Genomic DNA, 27,164 nt, shown 5'->3' on the forward strand with positions numbered 1-27,164 from the left:
AAGAATCTCTTTTTGGCATGCTTTTTGTGTTGGTTCCTAGATTCCTCATTTTCCTGTGTATACTCGGTCGGGAGAGGTTACCATATCTATTGAGCTGAAGAAATCTGGTTTCACTTTGTCGTTGCAAATGCTCGAGCTGATCACAAGACTCCACCAATACATTTTCTCCCATATTCTTCGGCTTGAAAAACCTGCACTAGAATTCAAACCCACAGAAGCTGATTCAGCCTACTGTGTTCTACCTCTTAATGTCGGTAAGCTTGCAGGGCTTCGAAATGCAGGGCTGGGACAGCCAGATGGAGGAATCTGGTGTGGGGTTCTGACTGTGAAGGTTTTCCCTCACCCTGGGGCAGTTGATTGAGTGCTGTCACTCACTCCTCAGCCCTGGTTAGGAAGGGGGCCTGACTCTTATTTGGCACTGTCTTTTTCCTTTTGTGTGCTTTAATTTTTTTTTTCCTGTTTGGGGATGAGATTATTGCTCACCCCAAAATTCCTGTGAGTTGGAAGAGAGGTGAGAGGGAGGGGGCCCCAGTGCAACTGAAGCCTCATACCTCCAGCCCCCTGAATCTACTGACAGAGGACCTCTATTCTGTGAGTTTTCATCTTGAGACGCCTAAATTCTGTAGCCGGTGGGTGTGGGTTGTTAAATCTGTCACCTTTTTGGGGAGGGCTCATTCTGAATTTCCAATATAGGAGATCAAGATTTGGTTTTTTTTTCCTTTTCTTTCTACCCCTCTTAGTTAATGACTCCAGCACTTTGGACATTGACTTTAAATTCATGGACGATATCGAAAAATCAGAAGCTCGTACAGGCATTCCCAGTACACAGTATACAAAAGAAACACCTTTTATTTTCAAACTAGAGGATTATCAGGATGCAGTTATCATTCCAAGGTGGGTCTTCCAGCAGTCATTGAAACTGGTAATAATAGATGGAAAAAATATGACTATTTACCAATTTGTAGCTGTCCTTGAAAGTTGCGTGGTGTTCATAGTTGAAAGTGTTTTTACTAGTAGAAAGGTTGTTGACTGAAGTTTTTAGTTTTGGGAGAGAGAATGTTTTCCCTCAATCTTCACAGGTGTCAGAGCAGATTATTTTGAAGGCACTTTGGAAATCAAATTCTTAACCTGCAAGGAAAGGTGGTGATATCTAGTTTTTGGCCTCTTTCTCCTCAGTTCCTTTTCTTCCCCATTCAAAATAGGATGGAATATCTTTATAGCCTAATAATAAAAATCAGTAATTGGAAATTTTGTGAAAGTGGTTTTATGTGGGCCCCAGTGTACCTACTTTGGATCATGCATGGTGTTCTCCAGAAGGCCACACGAGATTATCAATTTCTTCTCAGATGTTCTGGCAATCTCCAGTTTAGAAAGGTGTTAAGAATTTAGTTATCTGTCTAAGTTTCTTGAGTTTTGCTTCCTTTGAAATTTCTGGCCTTCAAATCTGACATGAGATTTGAACCAAAGGGCATCGATGGAAATTAAAACAGTGTAAAAAATGTGATGAAATCTTGAATTTCCAACTTTTTTAGGTTCTAGCAACGGGGAGTGTTTTTCAGGGTTGAAGTTTGGCCAGCCATTTTGAAAGGCTACCTAGTACTGAAACGCCAATTGAATGTTTGTTGCTTCAGGTGTATTCTCGTGGATTCTGGATTCTAAGAATTAATACTCTTTTTTTTTTTTTGGAAGAATGACTGAATATGACCCAGACCATTTCTTTACTTGTAGGTATCGCAATTTCGATCAGCCTCATCGATTTTATGTAGCTGATGTATACACTGATCTTACTCCACTCAGTAAATTCCCTTCCCCTGAATATGAAACTTTTGCTGAATATTACAAAACAAAGTATAATCTTGACCTGACCAATCTCAACCAGCCACTGCTGGATGTGGACCACACATCTTCAAGGTAAGGAGATTCAGGAAGGGAGTTAACGCTGTCTTGGCTCCGGAGCTCTTTAATTTCTCAAGGTTGCAGGCTGTTACGTGGCTTTGTTTTAAAACTCCATTGAAAACTTGTGGGATGATTTTCTTACTTTGAAATTTTATTTTGAATTCCTTAGACTTAATCTTTTGACTCCTCGCCATTTAAACCAGAAGGGCAAAGCTCTTCCATTAAGCAGTGCTGAGAAAAGGAAAGCCAAATGGGAAAGTCTGCAGAATAAGCAGGTAACTAGCTGATACTCATGAAACAGTCGTGGAATTTTGATGGTCCCCATTTTGTTCTCTCTTTATCCTATGATTTTTACCTCACTTTTCCTGGTCTGCCCCCACCCCCCCAACCTCACTATTGTCTGATCTCTCCATATTTACTGTTTTCCTCCTCTTCCTCAACCTTTCCTTCTGCACCCCTGCCCCTGCTATCCCTATACCTCTTGAGGACAACAGTCCATGCCTAAAGTCTGTGTAGGTGCTCTAGAAGGCTTTGCCTATTTACACTGAAGTTTAAATATGGGTCGAGTCTTAACTCTCTAGGCCTACAACCCTGATGAAAAGCAAGGCCTAACATTACACGAACTGGCTGTTGGTGCTACTGCAGGGCTTTTGACTTAATGTGGGGGTTCATTCAATCATATTTTTTCATTCAGTTGTATTTATTAAGCACTTACTGTGTACAGAGCACTGCACTAAGCATTTTAAGTACAACAATAAAGAGTGACAATCCCTGCCCACAACAAGCTTACAGTATTGTGGGGGATAATTATGGCACTTGTTAAGTGCTTACTTTGTGCCAAGCACTGTTCGTTAAGTGTTTACTTTGTGCCAAGCACTGTTCTAAACACTGGGGTAAATACAGCCTAACCACGTCGGACTCAGTCCTGGTCCCACATTGGGTCATACTCTTAATCCCTATTTTTCACTAATGAGGTAGCAGAGGCACAGAGAAGTTAGGTTACTTGTCCAAGGTCACACAGCAGGGGTTACCTATAATAGGGGTCACTATTCCTGCTGAACTGCATAGGGAGAAATAAGTTTTACTCTGGCCTTGTAGCCATGGGATACCCTGTGCCCAGAACTGTCCACAGGCAAAGCAGGTGCTAAGCACAGATTAAAGTCAGACATTTAGTCAAGGGGAAGTTTGACCAGCATTTCAATCTGACCATTGCTTCTAGTTCTACTGGAACTCACTTGTCCTTGTTACTGAGCAAAGCTGTTTAGACTATTTTTCACCTTTGTCGAATAGGCTAAAACCGCTACTGATGAAAAATTTGCATAAACTGGTTCAAATGGAACCCACCAAAAGGTACTTTTTCTTAGTTTGAGAGCCAGGACCTATCTAATGTGTTATCTTATGTATTCTCTTGGTTCAGTGCTTTGCACACAATAAGTGCTCAATAAATACTATTTGTTACTACTACTACTTAGGCATCTGACTGTGATCCCTCTCCATCTCAGTGGATAGATGATGGGGTTGAATGCTCGGTGTTCACTTCTTGTAGTACAATCCCAAATCTTTGTCCATTGTTGACCCCTGATCAGTCGGTGATATTTGAATGCCTACATGGAACATCAGCCTCCTCTCTGTTCTCCCATCCTCCTGTCTCTCCCCACTTCAGTCTATACTTCACTCTGCTGCCTGGATTACGTGTGTACAGAAACTCTCTGGGCACGTTACTCCCCTCCTCAAAAATCTCCAGTGGCTGCCTGTCAACCTACGAATCAAGCAAAAACTCCTCACTCTCGGCTTCAAGGCTCTCCATCCCCTCGCCCCCTCCTACCTCACCTCCTTTCTCTCCTTCTCCAGCCCAGCCCGCACCCTCCGCTCCTCCGCCACTAACCTCCTCACTGTGCCTCGTTCTCGCCTGTCTTGCCATCGACCCCCGGCCCACGTCCTTCCCCTGGCCTGGAATGCCCTCCCTCCGCACATCCGCCAAGCTACCTCTTTTCCTCCCTTCAAAGCTCTACTGAGATCTCACCTCTTCCAGGAGGCCTTCCCAGACTGAGCCCCCTTTTTCCTCTCCTCCTCCCCATCCCCCCACCCCTTCCCCTCCCCGCAGCACTTGTATATATTTGTACAGATTTATTATTCAATCAATCGTATTTATTGAGCACTTACTGTGTGCAGAGCACTGTACTAAGCGCTTGGGAAGTACAAGTTGGCAACATATAGACAGTCCCTACCCAACAGTGGGCTCACAGTCTAGAAGGGGGAGACAGAGAACAAAACCAAACATATTAACAAAATAAAATAAATAGAATAGATATGTACAAGTAAAATAAATAGAGTAATAAATATGTAAAAGCATATATACATATATATATATTTATTTTTTAAATAAATATTGTATATTTATTTTACTTGTACATATTTACTATTCTATTAATTTTGTTAATGATGTGCATTATAGCTATAATTCCATTTGTTCTGATGATTTTGACACCTATCTACATGTTTTGTATTGTTGTCTGTCTCTCCTTTCTAGACTGTGCGCCCGTTGTTGGGTAGGGACCATCTCTATATGTTGCCGACTTATACTTCCCAAACGCTTAGTACAGTGCTCTGCACAGAGTAAGCGCTCAATAAATACCATTGAATGAATGAATGAACTTGGAGGCAGTTGAGTGGCGTTGCCCGCTATGTTTAGCTGTCTTTGTCCCTGGGTCCTGGCATGATTCCAACTGCACCTGCTCAAATGGGTGAACTAGGAATTTTCTGTGATTTCTATTGATGAAGTTGTTTCCTAGATCAATCAGTCTGAACATGTGTTGAGGGCAATGCACAATACTAAGCACTTCGGAGACTACAATAAAAGCAAGACACATGCGCCCTGCTCTCCAGGAGCTTATCACCTAATGGGAGGAGTTTACAACCATGCCAGGGCCGAAGATCAATTTGCCCTGAGGTGTGTTCAGATTAGATCATTCTTATATTCCTAGGAAATCATCTTATCTTTTTTTCCTGCTTAAAGATCCTGGTTCCAGAGCTCTGTGCTATCCATCCAATTCCAGCGTCACTGTGGAGAAAAGCGGTCTGCCTCCCCAGTATACTTTATCGCCTGCACTGCCTGTTGACAGCCGAGGAGCTGAGAGCCCAGACAGCCATCGATGCTGGGGTAGGGGTTCAATCGCTTCCTGCCGATTTCAGGTACGCTCCTCACAGTCACGTTTGTGCTCGTTCACCTGCCGCTAGGAAATTCTCCCAGCATTGCTAACTAAATTAGAAATCTAACTTTTTTGGGGATACCGAGGAGCCGGCGCTTGGCTCCTGTTGAAGGATCCCAACATCCCAGGATAGTGTCCTTCTTCCCCATTACCTGGGTCCCAGCGGCCTCTCGTCACACTCCCTCCCAATGTGGTGTCTTGAAGCTTTGATGATGATAATGGTGGAATTTAAGCACTTACGTCCCAAGCATGACACTAAGCGCTGGGGGAGACTCAAAATAATCAGGTTGGGCACAGTTCCTCGCCCATTTGGGACTCAGAGTCTAAGTGGGAGGGAGGACAGGTATTGAAATCCCCATTGTGTAGAGGAGGAATCTGAGGCACAGAGAAGTGAAGTGACTTGTCATACAGCAGGCAGGTGGCAGAGCCGGGATCAGAACTCAGGTCCTCTGACTCCGGGGGGCCGGGATGCTGCAGGGGGACAGCAAATGCACTTGCAGCCTCACTGACAGCAGACTCTCCTGCAAGATCCACCTCGCCCCTAGGTACACCCTCATATGCCGCTAAGTGATTTGCAACGCACTTCTCACACAGGGTATTTCACAAAAGTCTTTGCTTTTCTCTTCAAGAGTAAGATCAGAGCTTCCTTCCCTTCCCCTGCCTCTGTCCCGCTTTCCAAAGAGGCATCTCAAGACAGGTTATTCTCTCCCTCAGGAAGGGGCTGAACTGGGTTACTTGAAACACCCCCACCCTGAAATTTTTTTATACATCTTTCGTTTTCCAAGCCATTTGCCCGGTGTTTCTCATTCGTCCTCACACAGTCTGTGAAGTCCAGAGGGGCACACGCTGATAGCCTTATTTTATGAATGAAGAGTTTAGGCCATGAGACTGTAACTCAGCCAAGGTCTTAGTGTTAGTGCTACCAAGTAGAAATCCACTCAACTACTCTAAACTCATCATCATCAGTGGTGTTTATTGAGTGCTTTTCTTGTGTAGAACACTGTACTAAGTTCTTGGGAGAATAATAATAATGTACTTATTAAGTGCTTATTATGTAGCAAGCGTTGGGGTAGGTAGGCATGTTCTCTCCCCACAACGAGTTTGCAGTCTCGAGGGAGACCAGACATTAATAGAAAATCAAATGGAATCAATCAATGAATGGTATTTATTGAGCGCTTACTATGTGCAGAGTACTGTACGAAGAGCTTGGGAGACTATAATACACCAGAATTAGCAGATACATTCCCTGCCCATAACTAATCAAATGTGACTTTTAGTCGCTTGGCTGCAGGTCTTATTTTGCCGTTCTACTGAAAACCTCAAATACTGCTATCCCGAAACAAAGAATGATTGAGTATCCTACCTACTGATGGGTCCTATAGCTGTGTTAATGGTGATTCTTGCACTGCCATCATCTGTCCTCAGTTTGAAGGGTGGGAAAATGTCATCATCATCCACCACTGATTCCGTTTCGTTGACTTCAGGAACAACTGCCTATGAGCCTATATCTTTTAAGATCTTTTCAATTCCAAGTCCTGGTCCCTTATCTTCTGTCCTGTTCCAAGGCCAGAATTATGCCATTAATCTACAACTTTCAAAACTTTTATCCCCCCGCCCAAGAAAAGGGGAAGGGATTGGAGGGGAGATGGTTGGGAGAAAACTTATTCTCTTCAGAAAAAATATGCATGTAACTAGTAAATGGTGTGATCAATTGCGATGAATTTGGTTCTTTTCATTTGTGGCTGGTGATTTAAAACCCATGACCAATGTCTTTGCAGATATCCCAACTTGGACTTTGGGTGGAAAAAATCTATTGACAGCAAATCCTTCATCTCAATTCCTAACTCCTCTTTAGCTGAAAATGAAAATGACTGTAAGCACAGCACAATTTTAGTCCCTGAAAATGCTGCACATCAAGGTGCTAATAAAACCTCCTCTGAAGAAAATCATGACCAGATGTCTGTGAACTACAGAATACCGCTCGAGTCACCCAGTAAACTCCAAATTGAAGTCTCGACAGACCTTTCAGCAATTAATGGTATTTCTTACAATAAAAGTTTTGCCAATGGCAATTGTGATTTAGTTAACAAAGACTTTTGCCAAGGAAATCAACTCAATTACTATAAGCAGGAAATACCTATACAACCAGCTACCTCATATCCGATGCAGAATTTATACAGTAGTGAGAACCAGCCCAAGCCCAGCAATGAATGTACTCTACCGAGTAATAAATACCTTGATGGAAATGTTAACAAATCTACCTCAGATGGATGCCCCGAGATGGCAGTGACCACCAGTACTTTAGAAGTTGTCGATGCGTCGAAAGATATGATTGTTTCTGAATATAGCCCTTCCAATGGATATTCCTCAAAAACCCTCGGTCCCAATCCCGGTCTCATTCTCCAGGCTCTGACCCTTTCGAATGCTAGTGATGGATTTAACCTGGAGCGACTTGAAATGCTCGGTGACTCCTTTTTAAAGCACGCCATCACTACATACCTGTTTTGCACTTACCCTGATGCTCACGAGGGACGCCTGTCATATATGCGAAGCAAAAAAGTAAGTTCTCGGATCTCCTCAGACACCATCAAATCGTCGAGGATGGCTCTGGGGAGGATGAGTTCTTAGATGTTGGGTGGTGGAGCGGTACAATTGAGGGAAACTCTTCAAGTATCTTGTAGATGGTAGCGTTGTGTTTTCGCAGAACTGTGGCTGAGAAAGACTCACATGGTAATTCTTACTCCTTATGCAAAGCTGTGCAAATGCCCTCCAATGTTTTTCCCAACACCACATCCCACTGTATCCAGACAACTGCATGTTTCCTCCTTCTGCCACTGTAGTCTATCCAAAATCATTCTGGCAGAGTGGAGTTTAGTGTATCTAGAAAAGAATCTTAATTTGCCATAGAGTATTTAATGACCAGTCAGTATTTCTAGAAGTGTGTGTAGCCAGAATTGTCAAAATTATGGACAAGTTTTGCCCCTTAAAGCTTGTGGAAAGAGATTAGTGAAGTTTATAGCATCAATTTACCACCCTCATTCCCTTCCTATTATATTACCAGAACCGTATGTGGGATGCAGTCTCACAGGTCACTGATCCAAAATGTTTTTCTGTGTGTGTGTATGTGTTTTGAACATGAGAAGATGGACCAAGAAATTTACTTTCAATTAACTGAGAGGGAGAGGAGATCTGTGGGGGTCACTAAAGTCTAAATGCAACTTTTTGAAATTTGTAAATTTTCTTAAAATTCTAGCTTTATAGAAAGGCTGGAATATTATAATAAAAAATAAGAGGATTGCCAGGATCTCTTTTTTTTGTATTTAAGTGCTTACTATGTGCCAGAGACTGTCCCAAGCGCTGATGTAATCAGATGGACACAGTCGATGTCCCACATTCATTCATTCAGTCATATTTATTGAGCACTTACTATGTGCAGAGCACTGAACTGAGCACTTGGGAGAGTACCATATAACAAATAGGCACATTCCTGCCCACAGTGAGGTTACAGTCTAAGGAGAGCTCAAACTCACAGTTTTAATCCCCATTTTCAAATGAGGTAATTGAAGCACAGAGGAGTGAAGTGATTTGCCCGGGGTCACACAGCAGACAGTTGGCAGAGTTAGGATTAGAACCCAGGCCCTTTAGACTCCCAAGCCCATGCTCTGTCCACCGGGCCATGCTATCATTTCAGAGCCCACAAAATAAGGCTGGACAAGGGTGAGGAGAGGCAACCCTAATTATGCCCAGTGGGAACCTGGCGCTTAACCCAAGATTGAACTCTGGTGGCCCAGCTGCTGCTTCTGTTGTGGGGTGCTGTGATTTTTTTTAATGGCATTTTTTTTTAAAGGCTTACTATGTGTCAAACACTAAGTGCTGGGGGTAGGTACAAGTTAATTAGGGCAACAGTGTTTTATTGACTCTTTAAATTGGATGAGGAAGAAAAAAATTGAAAAGTATATGATCTCAGTATTTCTGCATTTGGAATGAACAGAGCAGTGGTGAGTCAGGTTTTAGTACAGCATATGATCAAAGCTTATCCAGCAGCTAATTTGGCTTTTGTGTGCCCTAAATACATAACCAGTGCTATTTTCTTTGGAAAAAAAAAGTACCCAGAATGCCACTTTTCAGCTTGGAATGAGGGAATAAAAATGTTTAATATGATGAGCATTGATCCTTAAGACCAAATGGGCCACTAAACCGCTTTGCCTATCATAAGTCTTTGCTGGAATTATAAATGTTTTTGAACACCTGTTCAAATCGCTTAAAGTTTGCAAAGAAGTTCCAGTCCGTCATTTGCCTTCAGAAAAAAAGCCCCCGTTAATTTTACTGTTGTGTTTTTTGTTTTAAGTGTGTGCACTTGTGCAAAACTAAATCTTTGTGATTGGGTGAGGCAGGCATTTGGAAGTAATTGAATAAACCCAAAGTAAGCCAAAAACTGGTTTAAGGAGAAAATATGTGTGGAGGAATCATTGTAATTTCAAAGAAGCATTTTAAATCAAATGATATAAATAGAAAAGAACAATTCTGAAAATCATTAATCACAGAATGAAAAGTAACTTATGAGAAAAGTAAAGAAAAATTCGGCAATTAGAAAAACAAATAGTCTAGGGGTCAAAAAATTACCATATGCATGTGAAATAAGTGCTCCTCTTGTCTTTGTCTCTCTGTCAGAGGAATAAAAAAGAATCTCTTAGGTCATCCAAAGTATAGGAAATCAATCTGGGTTATATTACATTAAAAATATAGATGAAATTCTAAATATCCCAAAATACCATTAGTCCATCCTTGGTGATGAGTTTTATTTCATGTATGATGTATTTGCAAATGTCAGTAATTTAGCAGTTGGTACTACTGTGACATCATTTCCAATATTGGGTGGTGGTTGTCTGTTCTACATGAAACTGTGTCCGGTCTGATTAACTTATCAACTCCAGCACTTAGAACAGTGCTTGACACACAGTAAACGCCTAACAAGCACCATTTAAAAAAAAAAAAGGCAAAAAGTTGTGGTTAGCAGTGAGGGCTGAAGTGTAGATTACTGGATCGAATCCATTAGAAGTTATTTTATAGCATAGTTTACACTTCCTATGCTCTTTCCTGGAAAAAGGGCTTCCTTTCCATCCCAGAATTCCTTTAGATTAGATTTATGAAGTAACAGCTACGTTTGATTTATTGTTAAATAAACACCCATCATCAATAGAGGTTTGTCAAAGCTCTAGGCACATCTTCTACTAACTCAGTGTTCTGATGGTCAAGCGTTCTTCACATTTTGGCAGTACTGAGCGGAGCTATTTTTGAGAGAATATTCCTAAAATAAAGAGCAGGTAAAGATACTGGTTAAAAACTCCAGGCGTGTGCGTGTGTGTGTGAGAGAGAGAGATTATTGAACAAATATTTCTCTTTAAGGTCAGCAACTGTAATCTGTATCGACTTGGGAAGAAGAAGGGGCTGCCTAGTCGCATGGTGGTGTCCATTTTTGATCCCCCTGTCAACTGGCTTCCTCCTGGTTACATTGTAAATCAAGACAAGAGCAACCCTGATAAATGGGAAAAAGACGATCCGGTAAGTTTTGATTCTCCGGGCAAGTTATTAACGATCTTGGTTTTGTGAGTGGTGGCCGATCCTCTTCTTAGTTCTTGTTTTGTTTGGTGTGCTTACCTCTGTATCTCCAGGACTGGACTTGATGACATCTTGGGGTGCATTTTGTGAAAATAGTAGGCCAAATCATAGTTGAGAGCTTATCTTTGTGAAAAGCTTTTTAATGAGGTTTTGTAAGCCATGCCTATGATTTTTAGCATGCGGAGAATAACTGGAGCATTGGCTCCTATTTTTGGAATAGTGCTTTTTGCAAAACTGGAACAATTGAGCGGGTTTAATAGTCTGTTTCTCTGCACGTAAGTTCACGTCTTTGTAAACTGTTCAGGTCTGTATGCAGCGTCTTAATGACAAGTATACAGGAACAGCCCAGACTAATTTTTTGTATTGTGTAAGTTAACATTTGAATTGGATCAGAGGACAGGTTAGTGAGGGAGACTTCTTACCAGTTTTTGAGATGTACGTGCCTTCTCAGGATTGTGAATCATGCAAATCAGTTGACTTCTTGTCATAACATACATGACTCTGAACTGGATCCTTGCATCTTTACTGAAGTCAGAAGGAGGGTTGTATTTCTGGGTAATTATTCTTTTTTTGAAGACCACCTCCCACCCCCATTCCAGGTGGCAAAGTCCTACGCTGTGGCTTTGAAAACCTTTCCTTAAATATTATGTTTTGCAGGTCATCATATAATCCTAGCTCTGTTTTAAAAAGTGAATAAAACGTGTCTTATGATCCCTGACCGTGGTGTGTTTCTTTTGAAAGTTCCCAAACTGCCAGCGAATTAACTGCTTTTCAGCAAAACTGTAATTGCCAACAATTTAGGAATAACTAACCTTAATTAAAAAAACAAAAAAAATTCATAGCGTACCAGGCAAGAAGAAATGCTTCCGGCGAATATTGAACAACGAAAAAATAACCGGTTTTCTTTGGGGGAGAAAACCAAAGCAGAGGAGTTAATAAGGTGTACTGAAGGTTGTTATTTTAGTGCAGGAACATTTAATCTTAACTTGAGGGCCACCAGAGGGCACAAAAGGAGGACAGCCAAATCCAAAAGTGTATTACAAATAAAACAGTTGGGGAACTTTGGGTTAACGCCTTTCATACGAAAATGCACTGAAAGAACTTTTACCATTTTTCTTTTCCCCCCTTTTCACTCTTCTGGTATTCATCATTCACAGAAGGCTGTATTTGTAAACACTCCACTGGTTTTCGGTGCAGGGCTTGCATTGTATTCTCACTACAGGTAGTGGACTTTTCTAAGGGCTATAAATTCTTCCTTTTGGGGGTTGGAATTAGTTATTTTAACTTTCAGGGTTTGAGTTGGAATCTGAAATTCCATGGCTGTTACTAAATCATTTCATTCATAGTTGGAACTCTTAGCCAAACTGTACTGGGGAAAAAGGCATTTTCACTTATCTGAAAAATAGATCGAATAACTGGGCTTGGGAAAAAAAATAGAAAGAACATTTTACTGCATCGGATCTGCCGCAGTTTGTGCCAAAAAAATTAATTTGCGATTTATTTAGAATCTGGCATAACTTTGGAGAAAAATATGTGGATTTGGGGACCCTGTATAGCCATTATTTTCTTTAGGAAGAGAACGTTTAGTTTGACCGTGATTTGCAAACAATCATCCCCACATTCCAAGTGCATTCTTAATTTGTGTCCCGGTGATTGTTTTTCAAACGTAATCAAATCTGGATCAAATGTACCCGTTTCATAGAAATGCAGTACACATCTGAAGGAGAAGATAGAAGTTAAATCTTGGTGTTTGTGTCTTTCTCACTTAACTATTTGGATCTAAAAACGCCATCTTAATGATGGAGCAGAAAATAGCAATAAAAGTAATCTTAATTCTTGCTGAATTCGATTTTTTTTGTCCATCTTTTTTGGGGGGCAGCGGGGGTTGGGGTGGGGAGGCCACTCTGTCAGTCCTGCCTGTGAAATGGGCGCCTGTTTCATTTAACCCATGCAGCCTAATAGAGGTTTGGGGGTGGGGGGGTTGTGTGTGAGTGTGTGTGTGTGTGTGTGTGTGTGTGTGTGAGAGAGAGAGAGAGAGAGAAAGAGACAGACATTATAGTCTGTGTAGATCACACCTCTGGTGCAGAGGTGAGGGTAACTAATCTGTTCCATTTTCTTCAAATGACCACTGGTCCCAGCTCTGGGAAAGCTGGCAAGTAGCCAAGGTAGTCTTGATTTGGCACCCTTCTCTGCGGACAGTGCTTCCCGCAGCTCCACTAGTTGGGCTGAAGCGAATGATTCCTGGAGATTTAGGCCGTCTGTGTCTTTTTAAAAGAAGTGTAGAGTAAGCAGGTCCCCGTGCCTGTGGCCGATCGAAAGAAATGTATGCAGAATCTCAAGAATGCATGACAACAAAATTGGAGAACTCTTTGTTTGGAAGATTGCCTTCTGTCAAAAAATATATTTTCAAATATAGCTTTTGTTGCAAAACAAAAGGGCCTTGCATCTTTCTGATATTTCAGAAAGTTACATCACTTGATTCATCTCATTACATATCGTGGAGGTTGTCCCCTTGAGCAAGATTTGGCCAAAGATGCTGGAATTAGCACTTTTTCTGTCAAAATTGGGTTGCCATATTAATCTGTTTTTTTTTCAGTGTAATGCAGGCTACAGTAAAATTTAACTACTGTACTCTAGAGTGAAGAAAACATGTTTCTTTTTACAGTGCATTCTTGAATAAACAAATGTAGAATAGAGTAATACGAATGCAATTTTGTTTTATCTGGTAGCTTTCTTATGGTCCAAAGGGGTCAGCGTGAAGCAGTTTAAAGCCCCGAACAGTAATTTCGTGAATGTTATGTAAATATCAGTTTCAGGCAAAAGAAACCAAACTGTCTTAATGCATATATAATTTTATGTTGTTGATAGGAGTATTCTTTAATCCTCCCTCGCTTTGACATATAATTAATCTGAAAGCTATGGGCCGAACCAGCTTATTGCCCCTAGAATTTGTTTCATGCATAAATTTGAGTATTTTTTTTTTCAGTCTTTATATTTAAAAGGAGGACATAGGTAATCACTCAAGGGTGGGGGTGTGTGTGTGTGTGTGTGTGTAAGGAAGGGAAATGTTTTAGTCCTGACGCTTATCATAGACGTAACATATATATTACAATTTTATGCCCTTTACAAAATGCATCATTTGAAAGTTTTTAGTGGATAAAAGGCCACTAAATAACTTAGAAAGGAACATTCAATAGCTTTGCTTTGTGAATATGATTAAGTAACTTATTTTATGTTAATTGAAAACAAATGGCCACGATTTTTAGGTTGTCTTTTAGTATTTGTGGTTGTCGTTTGAAATTATCCATAACCCTCGCTTTTATTGAATTTCAAAACCTTTTAAAAACAGCAGTCATACCTTACCTCCCTTCCCCCTCTTTTCAGACAAAAGACAGCATGTTGGCTAATGGAAAACTGGACGATGATTTTGATGAGGAAGAGGATGAAGACTTGATGTGGAGGCTCCCAAAGGAAGAAGCTGATTACGAAGATGACTTTTTGGAGTACGATCAGGAACACATCAAGTTTATAGATAATATGTTGATGGGATCGGGGGCTTTTGTGAAGAAAATTTCTCTTTCTCCCTTTTCAACCACTGATTCTAATTACGAATGGAAAATGCCCAAAAAGGCATCCCTGGGTAATGTACAGTTTTCATCCGATTTTGATGATTTTGACTACAGCTCTTGGGATGCAATGTGCTATTTGGATCCTAGCAAAGCTGTCGAGGAGGACGATTTTGTGGTTGGCTTCTGGAATCCCTCCGAAGAAAACTGTGGCATCGACACAGGGAAACAGTCGATCTCTTACGACCTGCATACGGAGCAGTGCATCGCCGACAAGAGCATCGCAGACTGTGTGGAGGCTCTGCTGGGCTGCTACTTGACCAGCTGCGGTGAGAGAGCTGCCCAGCTTTTTCTCTGTTCTTTGGGCCTGAAGGTTCTCCCGGTAATTAAGAAGACTGAGTGGGAGAGCACTCTGTGCCCCAGCACGCAGAGTTTCAACGATCCACCGAGGAATCTGCTGGCAAACTATGCCCCTGCCTCCGCAACCAACGTGCAGTCTTCTTTCTATAAAGACATGGAGTATGGTTGCCTGAAGATTCCCCCGAGGTGCATGTTTGATTATCCGGATGCAGAGAAAACACTGATTCACCTTATATCGGGCTTTGAAAACTTCGAAAGAAAAATCAACTACAGTTTCAAGAACAAGGCGTATCTTCTCCAGGCATTTACTCATGCCTCTTACCACTACAATACCATTACTGGTAAGTCATCCCAAAACCAAGCTGCCTTTCTCTGAAAGGGAGAGCTCGCACTTGCGAGATTGATGATAACTCCGTCCGCCTACTCACGCCAGACTCTTGCCTGGGGTGGGGCTGGAGCCTCCCCGCCTCCCCTCCTCGTTACCTCCACTACCAGTGACGGTGTTTCCCGGCCTTGGCATGGGGCAAGAGCAATAGTGATGGCTTCGGAGACGAAATGTGCACATATTTGATTTTACGTCATGGGCAGAAATTTTTATGGACGTGTATTTTGCAGCCCTCAGGCCTGCGGGATAGGAGAATAGGAGGGGGTGATCCAGCCGAAGTTCGGTTTGGAGACAGGCTCGTGGGTTTCTCCCCCTCCCCAAGGGTCACATTGCATTTTGAGCCATGGGAGCAGAGGCTGAAATGGAGGTGCTTGCCACTGACGTGATGGTGATTGGACCACGTCTCTTGGCTGGTGGGAGGGGGAATCCCTTCCAGTAAGCTGTGGGCAGGCCAGGTGGGTTTGTGTGGTATTGGACTACTTTTCACAAACGATGTTTTTCCACAAATGAGTTTCTCTGTATCTTGGGCAAGTCACTTAACTTCTCTGTGTCTCAGTTCTCTCATCTGTAAAATGGGGTTTGACTGAGAGCCCCCTGTGGGATATGGACTGTGTCCAATCTGATTAGCTTGTCTCTACCTCAGCACTCCTTCTCTCCTTGTACCCAGAATAGAATCCCTTCCCAACATGAAAAAAAAAAATAGTATTGTACACGTGCCTCTCTTACTGGCAGAGTTTCACCAGTCCTATCAACATTCTTTTCCGATAGTTTCATCGAGAGCCTCATTTTATGGTGGAACAGAGATGCCAGAAATTCAGTCTTATCAAAGGTCAGAGGCAGAACAGAAAATAGAATCAAGTTTTTAATTGCTAAATTCGTCAGACCTGATTTTAGGATCTTTGTGAGACTCTTCATTATCGTCAGGCTGGGACTCTAACCCTCAGGCTGCCCTGGACCCATGGAGTTGGCACTCAAAGATGATTCAAAAGTAGTGCTCTTTTTCAAATTCCTGGTGCCCTCCTTACTGTAAAATATGGTCGCTGTCCCAGTAACACTTCATTTTGTAAGTGTACCATCCGCAAGGGGAAGGAAAAATCACCCTCCCATTCCCCTCCACCCACATAAAATACATTTGAAAGCTGTAGTCCTAATCCCCATAATCAGGGTGATAGATGATTGACTCCAGATAAGTCCAGAATGAATGAAGTCGAAGGGTGTAATAGAAAATAAGTGTTCATTTGGTCTTGTATTTTCTAGAAGGCATAGTGCTGTTTAACTTATAATTCCTATCAATGCAGTTTTAATTATGGCTCTTGGGAGCAAGCAAAATATTTGCAATAATCTCAAAAATATGCACATTATGTAACTAGATTTAGAGCTAGACATAGCAACAGATCTGTTGTTCTCCCTTGCTCCTTAAATCGCTCCAAGGGAGGATTACCGCACATATCAGAGTCACCAAGACAGAATGACAGTTTTGCGGAACTGACAGCCATTTCTCTCTCTCTCTCTCTCTCTCTCTCTCTCTCTCTCTCTCTCTCTCTCACACACACACACACACACACACACACACACACACACACATATCTGCACACATCACTCTCAAAATCCACTGCGACAACCACTTCACATCCAGAATGACTTCTTCCTTCTCCCAGTTGCCTTTTGAATTAACATAAGGTGGAAATGGGGAAAGGGTAACTACACCCTTTTTACAAAGTTTCACAGGTTTTGATTGGAAAGTGAAACCATTTGTAATGGTAGCAGTGGAGCATAGAACATGAAGAAAGCAATATGCATAGAGTCTCATCATGCTGAAGTTATGATGTGTGATTGACAGGAATGCAGTAACATAGCCCAACGGCTACCTAGTTAGGTCAATATTGAAGAAAAGGGTTTAAGTAACAACAGTATTCCTCAGTGAGTATCATTCCCTTGACCAATCATGTGCAAAAATGTGTTGAGCTCATTTGTGTATACTTTTATTTTCCTGCCGTCTACGGAGCATGTAACTTTTGCTTCTTAAACGAGGGTGGGCATTAACAGCTTTTCACACCCAATTATAAATCTTTTAAAACTAAATGTGATCGTTTCTGAAACCGTAGCCTAGTGCCGTGGTGCATTTTCTCTTATTGTGTTTTTTAAATCAGCATTCCTCCCTTCACGAGTCACTTAACCCAAAGCTGAGTTTTTCCCAAAAAGAATTTAAATTTGCTACTTTAATTTTGTTTCACAGATTGTTACCAGCGCTTGGAATTCCTGGGAGATGCAATTTTGGACTACCTCATAACCAAGCACCTTTATGAAGACCCACGGCAGCACTCCCCAGGAGTTCTAACTGACTTGCGATCCGCTCTGGTCAACAACACCATCTTTGCGTCTTTAGCTGTGAAGTATGACTACCACAAGTACTTCAAAGCTGTCTCCCCAGAGCTGTTCCACGTCATTGATGACTTCGTGCAGTTTCAGCTTGAAAAGAATGAAATGCAAGGAATGGATTCTGAGGTTAGTTGTCTTGGGAGAATACTTAGTTGAGTGTCCGATTTAGCCCATGTCATCAAATTGCTTAGCAGGATGCAGGGGTTTCTGGAACCTTCTGAGGATAGAAGAAGCAGGTAGGTTGCGGTTTGAATGCTTGGTACACTGAATGCTTTCCGAGGAACTCTTCTGGATTGGAATCTCCTCGTGAGCAGGCAACGTGTCTCCTAATTCTGTTGCATTGTACTCTCCCAATAGCTATAAGGCAGGGTATTGATGAGACCCACTCTAAGGAAAACTCACAAGATAGTACGCTTGCCCTGAACAATGCCAGGTGCGTGTCCACAACCACTTTCTCCAGAATTACATCGTGTTCAATCCAGATAGACATGCATTATCAGGAGAATGTTCCCTGGCTCCTCAGCAGCGTTCTGTCCAAAGCACCTAGTGAAATCCCATGTAATAGAAGTCTCCAATTTTATAAAAAGGACACGTATTATTTATCACCCTTATTCCCGTGCCACAGCTTTCCATTGCTTGGAACATTTCTTTTGAAGAGTACAGTTCATTTGGTGCCTTAATTTAGGTAAACCGTTTTTCCTTTCATTTTTTTCAGATTCATCATTATATGCTAATCCCTTGGATGTGAAACTTAAATTTTATATTTTTTTTCCCCATTTTGACAGTATTGCTCGCACAACTTCAAGTTATGGTTCTCCTTGGAATGAATAGATCTCCTCTTTAAAAAGAAAATACAGATTTGTTTTTCCCTTCGACAAGACAGTGCCCAAGGGATAGTAGGCATTGTAAAGTGGCATTTGGGAAGCTCCTGAAGCTTTTTTCATGATGGAGTTAATTCATATATAATAGTAATAATGATGATGATGATGGTGTTTGTTCAGCACTCACTATGTGCAAAGCACTGTATGTATCTGTACTTCAAATAGTCAAATTATCACTTCAGCCAGTGAATAGGATTTTTTGAGTGAAACACTGTATTAAGCACGTGAGAGAGTACAGTACAGGAGAGTTGGTAGATGTGATCCCTACCTATAAGGCGTTTGCAGCCTACTTTGGTTTTCCTTATTTTTCCGTTAGATGTCTTTATTGCATTTCTAGATGTCAGAAATTGAGAGCTTCTGAAGAATTTTGTTCCACTACTCATCCCTGAGATTGCTTTTGAGAATATTTGTAATACTTGCCAAGACTGCTCTCCAGTCGTATTTGCCCACAGTTGAATCATTAGCCCAGGTTGTGACCACCTAACCACATCCTTTTATTCGGCCCAACTCGTGGGAAGAATGGAAGCTGCCCTGAATTGGTTTTATTCTTTTCACTGTTTAATGATATTTTTGTTTTGTTTTATTTTATGGTATTTAAGCACTTTGTGTCAGGTACTGTACTAAGTACTGGGGTAGATACAAGATAATCACACTGGACACAGTCTGCAAGTTGCACATGGAACTCCGTCTTAGTCCCCATTTTACAGATGAGGTAAATGAGACACAGAGAAGTGAAGTGTCTTACCCAGGGTCACACAGCAGACAAGTGGGGAAGCAGCATAGCTTAGTGGATAGAGCATGGGCTTGGGAGTCAGAAGATCTTGGGTTCTAATCCCGCTCTGCCACATGTTTGCCGTGTGACCTTGGACAAGTCACTTCACTTTTCCATGCCTCAGTTACCTCATCAGTAAAAGATGGGGATTAAGAGTGTTAGCACAATTGGGACAGGGACTGTATCCAACCTGAATATCTTGCACTACCCTAGCACTTAGAGCAGTGTTTGGCACATAGTAAGCACTTAACAAGTACCATAATTATCGTTATGATTATTATTAAGAGGCGGAGCCAGGTCTTCTGAGTCCTAGGCCCATCACATTGCCTTGCAAGAGAATGAAGACAATGAATGTGCCCTTGGAATATAACAGAACAAATTCCCAGACTTAATTAAATCATCAGTAGATGTTCTTCTGATACTATATAAGTGGGATCAACAGCTTCCATTATATCGGGGTACACCACTGTGATGTATCTTGTAGGCTTTGGCGAAGTATTTTGCGCAGTTCAGGAGCCGAATTCATCAAAAGAAAGAAGAGTAATGGGTTATCTTTTAGGAATAAATGATTAATAAAAGTCTTGTTTTCTGTTCATTGCCAATAGCTTAGAAGATCCGAAGAGGATGAGGAAAAAGAAGAAGATATAGAAGTCCCAAAGGCCATGGGGGATATATTCGAGTCACTTGCTGGTGCCATCTACATGGACAGCGGAATGTCACTAGAAATGGTTTGGCAAGTCTACTATCCGATGATGCGGCCACTGATAGGTATATTGTCAGTTTTCAGAGAGAAATGATGACTGTTTTCCAGCACCTCAGCAAAGACTTAACATTGTTTGTTTTTGGCATTATAGAAAAATTTTCTGCAAATGTCCCCCGTTCCCCAGTTCGGGAGTTGCTAGAAATGGAACCAGAAACCGCCAAATTTAGGTAAGTGGAAACTTGACTTGAAAGTGTAAATGTGCTTTTAGAGCAAGGGGAAGAAAATCTGAACTGGTGATTCTTTCAAAAGAATTTGCCATTTGCTTTTCATTAGCATTAGCTCTATTAGGCTACAGAGAATTTTTCATCCTGTCTTCAAACTGATTTTTTTTCCCCCCATTACATTTCTTTCCCCAAACCCCATTTGTTGTTCAATTGAAAATTGACTATATATCTCCCACATTAGGCGTAAATGGTGCTCCTGTGTATATGCTTCTTAAGGTCCCAACAGTGACCCGCATACATCAAGGCACACTTACCCGGCCTCTAATTTGGAGTGCTTGATTTTTTTCTAGTCCCGCAGAGAGAACCTACGACGGGAAGGTCAGAGTAACCGTGGAAGTGGTAGGAAAGGGGAAGTTTAAAGGTGTCGGCCGAAGCTACAGGATTGCGAAGTCCGCAGCTGCGAGACGAGCACTACGAAGCCTCAAAGCAAACCAACCTCAGGTTCCAAACAGCTGAGAATCCTCCGTGGGGAAAAAAAAATGAGAACGAAGATGAAAAAGATATCAGAAGAGGAAACCGGTAAAAAGGTGACGTTGAGAGGAACAAATCGAAGACAGAATTTAAAGTCTGTTGATAACAGAATAGATAGCAGAATAAAAACATTTAACGTATGTATAAAACTTTTTGGAACTAATTGTAGTTTTAGTTTTTTGCGCAAACACAATCTTGTCTTCTTTCCTCACTTCTGCTTTGTTTAATCACAAGAGTGCTTTAAAGATGACATTAGCAAGTATTCGAAATAATAATAGTTATCAGATCTCTTTTGGGTTTTAACTTTTGTCAGTACAGCTTTGCTTAGTGGTAGAAGGCCAGGGAGCTATGTTGAAACCAGTCGTTAGGTTTATCTAGAGAGTAATCTTGAAATTCCTCAATCTGTGCACTGTGCCAGTCACAAAAGAGTTTATAAACTGTATTGAATGATATGGTATGAGAGAGAATAAGTGTGCCAGTATTGTCCTCTATTTCCATGTTATCTTCAGCTAAGATAACATTCCCAATCATTATTGCACTTATAAGTTAGGAACAGATTTTTAATTGAAATGGCCAGAGTGTTGGTAGAAAGAAAATTGGATTTCCTGATGCCACATAGTCTTGCATAAAAAAGGTTCTTGCCTTAAAGGAAAAAAACGCTCATGGATAGTCTTTCATTTCTGATTCTTCTTTGGAACAAACTATCTTACATTCCCTCCAGGTTATTATGCATTGGTCAGTAATACAGCCGTATATTTACAACTCATCTGTGTAGCTGACACCTAACTTATTACAGGATTATAATAGATGTTACCTTGACATATATATGTAGTGGACCTGTTTTAAAAAATCAGAAAAGGTGGTTAACCTAAGGATTTTTTCTTATACCATAAACAAAAATGGGTGTTGGAAAAATTTCTGCTTTTTACTGAAAAGTGCAAGCTAGGTAGTTCCAGGAATGGAAAGATTTAGTAGAGAGTGGTTGCATTGTGCAGGCTGTTGCTCTAACAAAATAACCTTAGACATATCACACCTAAAATATGCTGCAGATTTTATAATTGATTGGTTACTTATTAAAAACACACACACACACACAGAGCACCTTTACACTTAAAGATTTCTCGCAAATATTTCTTACTGTACTTTTCACGATGTTGCATGCATAATTCACCTACCAAAGCTGTGCTGTGAAATGTCATGAGAGTTTGATGTTTGAGATAAACTGCCGTACTTTTGATACATCTGTGATTTAGGTCATTCAATTTAGAGAAACTAGCTCATTGTTTCAGTTTATTTGAAAAAGAAGAAAAAAATCCATATTTTTAGGCATTGCCTAAACCTCTTTAATTAGACTTTGTAGGCACTCTTCACTTAAATACCTCAGTTCTTTTTTTCTTTTGCATGCTGCGTTGTTTTTTTTTTTTCTGTTTGGTGCTATGTTTATGTATTATGCTTGAAATTTTAATTTTTTGCACTGTAACTATAATACCTCTTAATTTACCTTTTTAAAAGCTGTGGGTGTGTCTTGAGCTCCCACCAAGATACCAGTAGAGGTTTGCTGCAATTTTGCCCTGTTTAATTATGCTTGAAGTTTGAGAGAGCTGAGCAGAGGTGTTTTAATGTTCCCAGCACATGTCTGAACTTGATGCTTCTCGTAATGCTATATTTTTATGTGTTAAATTACAATTGAATACTGTACTCCTTGCTTTTAACTACACCACCATCCCCAGAAGAAAGTCCTCTCCTTGGCGTAAACACTTTAAAAAAAATATATACAAAACTGTTACCCTTGCTTTCTTTTAAGCCTGAGGGACAGGGAACATTTGAACTTTTTTAGAAATGCTGGTTATTTATTGGATCCTGAAATTTTAAAATTATTTATGAATTTTGCACCAATTAAATTCATCTTAGGTGGTCATTTTAATTTCTCTACTTCTGTATTGAAAACTTAACCTTCTGTTCTTTTTTTTTAACCTCACGTAGGACAAATGATAATCATGGCAAGTTTTAACCAGGCCAAATTTGAATACCATTACTGTAAATATTTTCTGTTTGTTCTGCAAAACAAAAGTTGATTTTGTTAATTTTTTTTGCCTGGCTTATTTGTGATGAATGCTTGTATCAGAAATCTTGTTGGTAATTTTCAATCTACCTGATGCCAGAAATTGAGGTTTTTTTGTTTTCGTTTTTGTTTTTAATTCCATAGTTTGAATGTTTTACTCCAAATGTCGATTTATCCCATTACTGCTTGGCACCGAGATCTCAAATTTTGTTGCACCTCATAGTGGAGAGGGAAGAGAGAATGCCTCAATCTGCTTTACACCATTAAACACAGTGTTCTCAGTTAATATTACATTTTTCAAACTGGGAAATTATTGGGTCATACATTCTCAGGGTTTTAAATCAAATGTTCATATTTGGTCAACAGCAAACTTCAGCTAATCAATTTTAACGTAAAGAAAAGGCTTGCTTTAATTTGAAGCATATTTTCTGAAGCCTTCAATGATCCCCTTGTTTCTAAATGAAATCTATGAATTGGACATTTGAAATGGGAATCTAGGGGTTGGAAAATAGTTCCAGCCTGCCGAAGCATTCTTGATGCTGTAAATTTCCTCCCAGTGTAACCTCACTGAAATAGGTTTTGCATCCATGGATGAAGAAAATCATTTGTTTGCCACACTGTAGAACTGTGTTCTTTACCCTTCTGGTCACACGAGTGCTCTCTTTGACAGAAGATCCTTCGTATTCAAAGACCTAAATCTACTAGTTGGAGGGAGGGGATGGAAAAAAAATCACGCAGTAGGCTAAAAGCACCAGTGTAAATGACAGTCGCAACCTATCGTGAAATAGCAGCCACACGGACTCCTTAGGAAGATAGTTGAGGGGGGGTGGGGGGCGTTTAGTTGGGCGGAACCATTAAAGCATTTTAATTTTCCTTTTTCTATTAGACTGTTCTTTAATCTGTCCTCCTAACTATGCTGCGATTTTATAGCTTTTTGTTTTGCGCTGTTCCGTTCATGTAGCACAAAGAAGCGTTGCACTTGGTACCATGCTTTACCTCATTTCAAGGAGAAAATATGCTTAACGGAGAGGAAAAAAAATGTGGTTTGGCCTTGCTGCTGTTTTGATTTCCTGAATTTGAAAAAGATAATTATAATGCCTGCAATGTGTCATTTACTTGCACAACTTAAATAGGTCATTTGTAATGTCTGTGGCATTTTTACTGTATGTGAAAAATACGACAAAGACGTGTTAACGAAATTCTGATTTCTGTTTTAAAGCCCTTTGTTACAACTGTCTTTTACTGTTATGTGAAGTAATTCAGATCAGAATGACCTCTGACACTCCCGTAATTATCTCCGAATGAACAACATTTCATGTATATAGTATAGGATTTCATCGTGAAGCCCAGTCTCTCTGTGATTTGGCCATCCGAAAGGACCGCCCCTCCCTGCACCTTTAAGAGTCTGTAGTGTTTCTTCGTTCCGCTCGTTCAGCTCGTAACTACTATTTTTTGGCCTCATGAAGCTCGCCCTTTGTTCTCCTTTACCTGAAGTTTATGCTGTGACTGCAGAGTACAGAGCAGGATAGGGAATCAAGCCAGCCAGACCCGACAGGCATCGCACAGCAGGTTGCAAGCAAGGCCCAAACGACTTACTCTCCGTGTCGCTGTGTTTAGGAGGTCGATCTCCCTCGGAAGAGAAAATGCCAGCTGAGAAACCATCCCTGGCAGGCTCTAGGGAATCTGCAGAAAACTCTTTTCAACCCCCAACCTCACCGGGACTCTCATAGCTACAGAAGAGAAATTTGCTGTGGTGTTGGTTAACTTTGCGTTAGTGACTTTTTTTTTTTATTAAATATATTCAGTTATGTATATTTTTCAACCACTGAGTGATTTTGAGGAAACTAATTATTTCCCCGTGAATTTCTTTCTTTTATACTGTGCATTAAATGTTTTTGAAGACCAACGCATGTAACATGACTGTCAAAATGATGGTGACGACAGTAGCAATACATTGCTAACTTTCCAGAGAGGTCATTGTATACTCCACTAGCAGTGAAAATGAATTTCTTGTTAAGGAATGACTTGTAAATACATATTGATTCAGTTGATTTTTTTTTTTTTAATCCTCCCAGCCTGTTTTTATTTGGACAGCCACCACAGGTGAACTTGCTTTGTAGATGCACTCGAAATTCACTGCAGCAGCAGCAGCAGGCTATGTAGCAAAAGGCAGAGGTTCGGCGACAGGAATTGGAAATCGCAAGCTTTTTTATTGTAAATAATTGGAAACAAATGATGGTTAATCAAATAGAATTCATAATAACAAGTATAATTTGATGGACGAGAAGATATTTGCCATCACGTGCTGCAGCTGTCTTTAAGGGACATAAAATGTTACTCATTCATACTGTAATCATGCTGCAGAAATTTGCAGTCTGCACCTTATGGATCACAATTACCTTTAATAGTTTTGTTTTTTTCTTTTTGTAATAACTGTAGCTGAGTATATCTCCAATAAAGTTATGGTCTGTTCACTCTTTGGGTTTTTTTTTTTTTTCCACTTCAGTTTATCTGGGGTAGAGACTTGATTTGAAACACAAACCCTGAGAAGTTATTCAGAAATGATTTTTATTGGAGAAGTTAAACAGCGGTTTCAGATCGAAAGCACGGTGCGGCTACTCAACCGTAGGCATCTGTCCCATTCAGATTTTGAAGATAAAATCGTCACGCAAACACACCATTTTAAGGAGGGGAAAAGTGGACCTTCCATAAACAACTTAGACTATTTACCTGGCTCTTTTCTGAAATGCACTTGTGTAATGGCTTGTGGCAGAATCAGGTTGCTTAAAAGAACTGGCTGAAAAAGGAGTCGTGCGAACGCAGTAACAATCACCCCCACCGATCAACTGGAAAATATTTGACTTCAAATAGTTGATTCTGTATTTCCAATTGGAGGTTGAGGAGAAATCCTGCAAATTTTGCTGCTGAACTCTTGGGTTTTAGACTCGGTCATTCGGCATGAGGGGGCATATGTTGGCACCCTGAGTTCTTTTCTCCCAGCTGCCTCAGTGGAGGAATCGGGTGCTTTAAGAATAGATGGTGTCCTCTGAGGGGTTAAGTGGGGGGATGATAGTCGCTCTCTCCATGTGTGGGGCAACCTCACTTGCCTCCAGCAGAGCACGGCACCATGAGGTGATTTGGGTTCAACTGATTTGGTGATCCTGACCAGGAAACAGAAGTAAGCATCCCGGGTATATACTTAAGATTGTTTAAAGTGACTTGAAGCAACTAGGTCAGTGGGGGTGACAGGCTGTCCATCACCTCGCCCCCTCCTACCTCACCTCCCTTCTCTCCTTCTCCAGCCCAGCCCGCACCCTCCGCTCCTCTGCCGCTAATCTCCTCACCGTGCCTCGTTCTTGCCTGTCCCGCCGTCAACCCCCAGCCTACGTCATCCCCCGGGCCTGGAATGCCCCCCTCCCTCTGCCCATCCGCCAAGCTAGCTCTCTTCCTCCCTTCAAAGCCCTAAAGAGAGCTCACCTCCTCCAGGAGGCCTTCCCAGACTGAGCCCCTTCGTTCCTCTCCCCCGATCTCCCCGCCTTACCTCCTTCCCCTTCCCACAGCACATGTATATGTTTGTACATATTTATTACTCTATTTGTACATATTTATTCTATTTATTTTACTTTAATATGTTTTGTTGTCTGTCTCCCCCTTCTAGACTTTGAGCCTGCTGTTGGGTAGGGACCGTCTCTATATGCTGCCAACTTGTACTTCACTATGTAAATACATATTGATTCAGTTGATTTTTTTTTTTAATCCTCCCAGCCTGTTTTTATTTGGACAGCCACCACAGGTGAACTTGCTTTGTAGATGCACTCGAAATTCACTGCAGCAGCAGCAGCAGGCTATGTCTCCCCATTCTCGACTTTGAGCCTGCTGTTGGGTAGGGACCGTCTCTATATGTTGCCAACTTGTACTTCCCAAGCGCTTATTGTATTTATTGAGTGCTTACTGTGTGCAGAGCACTCTACTAAGTGCTTGGGAGAGTATAACAGTAAACAGATACATTTCCTGCCCATAGTGAGCTGACAGTCTAGAAAAGGGAAGCGAGGTGGCTACTGAAGCATAATTGGTATTACGGTACTCCTTCCCTTCCCCACAGCACCTGTATATATGTATATATGTTTGTACATATTTATTACTCTATTTTACTTGTACCTATCTATTCTATTTATTTTATTTTGTTAGTATGTTTGGTTTTGTTCTCTGTCTCCCCCTTCTAGACTGTGAGCCCACTGTTGGGTAGGGACTGTCTCTATATGTTGCCAGCTTGTACTTCACAAGCGCTTAGTACAGTGCACTGCACACAGTAAGTGCTCAATAAATACGATTGATTGATTAGTACAGTGCTCTGCACACAGTAAGCGCTCAATAAAAACGATTGAATGAATGAAAGGAGGCCTACAGCCTGCTTTGATTGGGACTGGGCCCTGGTTGGCCAACTCAGTGGTTTGGGGAGTGGAGGTGCACCCAGCCTTCTCTGTAGGCTTTCCAAGAGGGGTATACTAAGTAGAACTCCACTCCCCCCCACCCCCCCCCCAACACACACACAAGGCTCAACGTGCAGTAAGCCTTCC

The 27,164-nt window shown here is 41.2% G+C and overlaps 1 protein-coding gene across 2 annotated transcripts in view; it reads left to right on the top strand.

Annotated features, from left to right (window-relative positions):
- The window catches only part of DICER1 (dicer 1, ribonuclease III), an 84,705-nt gene extending 59,639 nt beyond the window's left edge, over positions 1-25,066 (top strand). For both annotated transcript variants that reach the window (XM_038744448.1, XM_038744449.1), the window contains 12 exons: positions 41-254; positions 741-894; positions 1,729-1,911; positions 2,066-2,171; positions 4,913-5,088; positions 6,884-7,664; positions 10,512-10,667; positions 14,109-14,991; positions 17,272-17,540; positions 19,673-19,835; positions 19,922-19,997; positions 20,345-25,066. In XM_038744448.1, the coding sequence (XP_038600376.1) occupies positions 41-254; positions 741-894; positions 1,729-1,911; positions 2,066-2,171; positions 4,913-5,088; positions 6,884-7,664; positions 10,512-10,667; positions 14,109-14,991; positions 17,272-17,540; positions 19,673-19,835; positions 19,922-19,997; positions 20,345-20,510 (3,327 nt within the window). In that variant the 3' untranslated portion in view covers positions 20,511-25,066. The remainder of the gene's footprint in view (positions 1-40; positions 255-740; positions 895-1,728; positions 1,912-2,065; positions 2,172-4,912; positions 5,089-6,883; positions 7,665-10,511; positions 10,668-14,108; positions 14,992-17,271; positions 17,541-19,672; positions 19,836-19,921; positions 19,998-20,344) is intronic.
- Positions 25,067-27,164: the final 2,098 nt, after the last annotated feature.

The sequence above is a fragment of the Tachyglossus aculeatus genome, chromosome 1 (genome assembly GCF_015852505.1).
Source record: "Tachyglossus aculeatus isolate mTacAcu1 chromosome 1, mTacAcu1.pri, whole genome shotgun sequence".
Classification (NCBI taxonomy): Eukaryota; Metazoa; Chordata; class Mammalia; order Monotremata; family Tachyglossidae; genus Tachyglossus; species Tachyglossus aculeatus.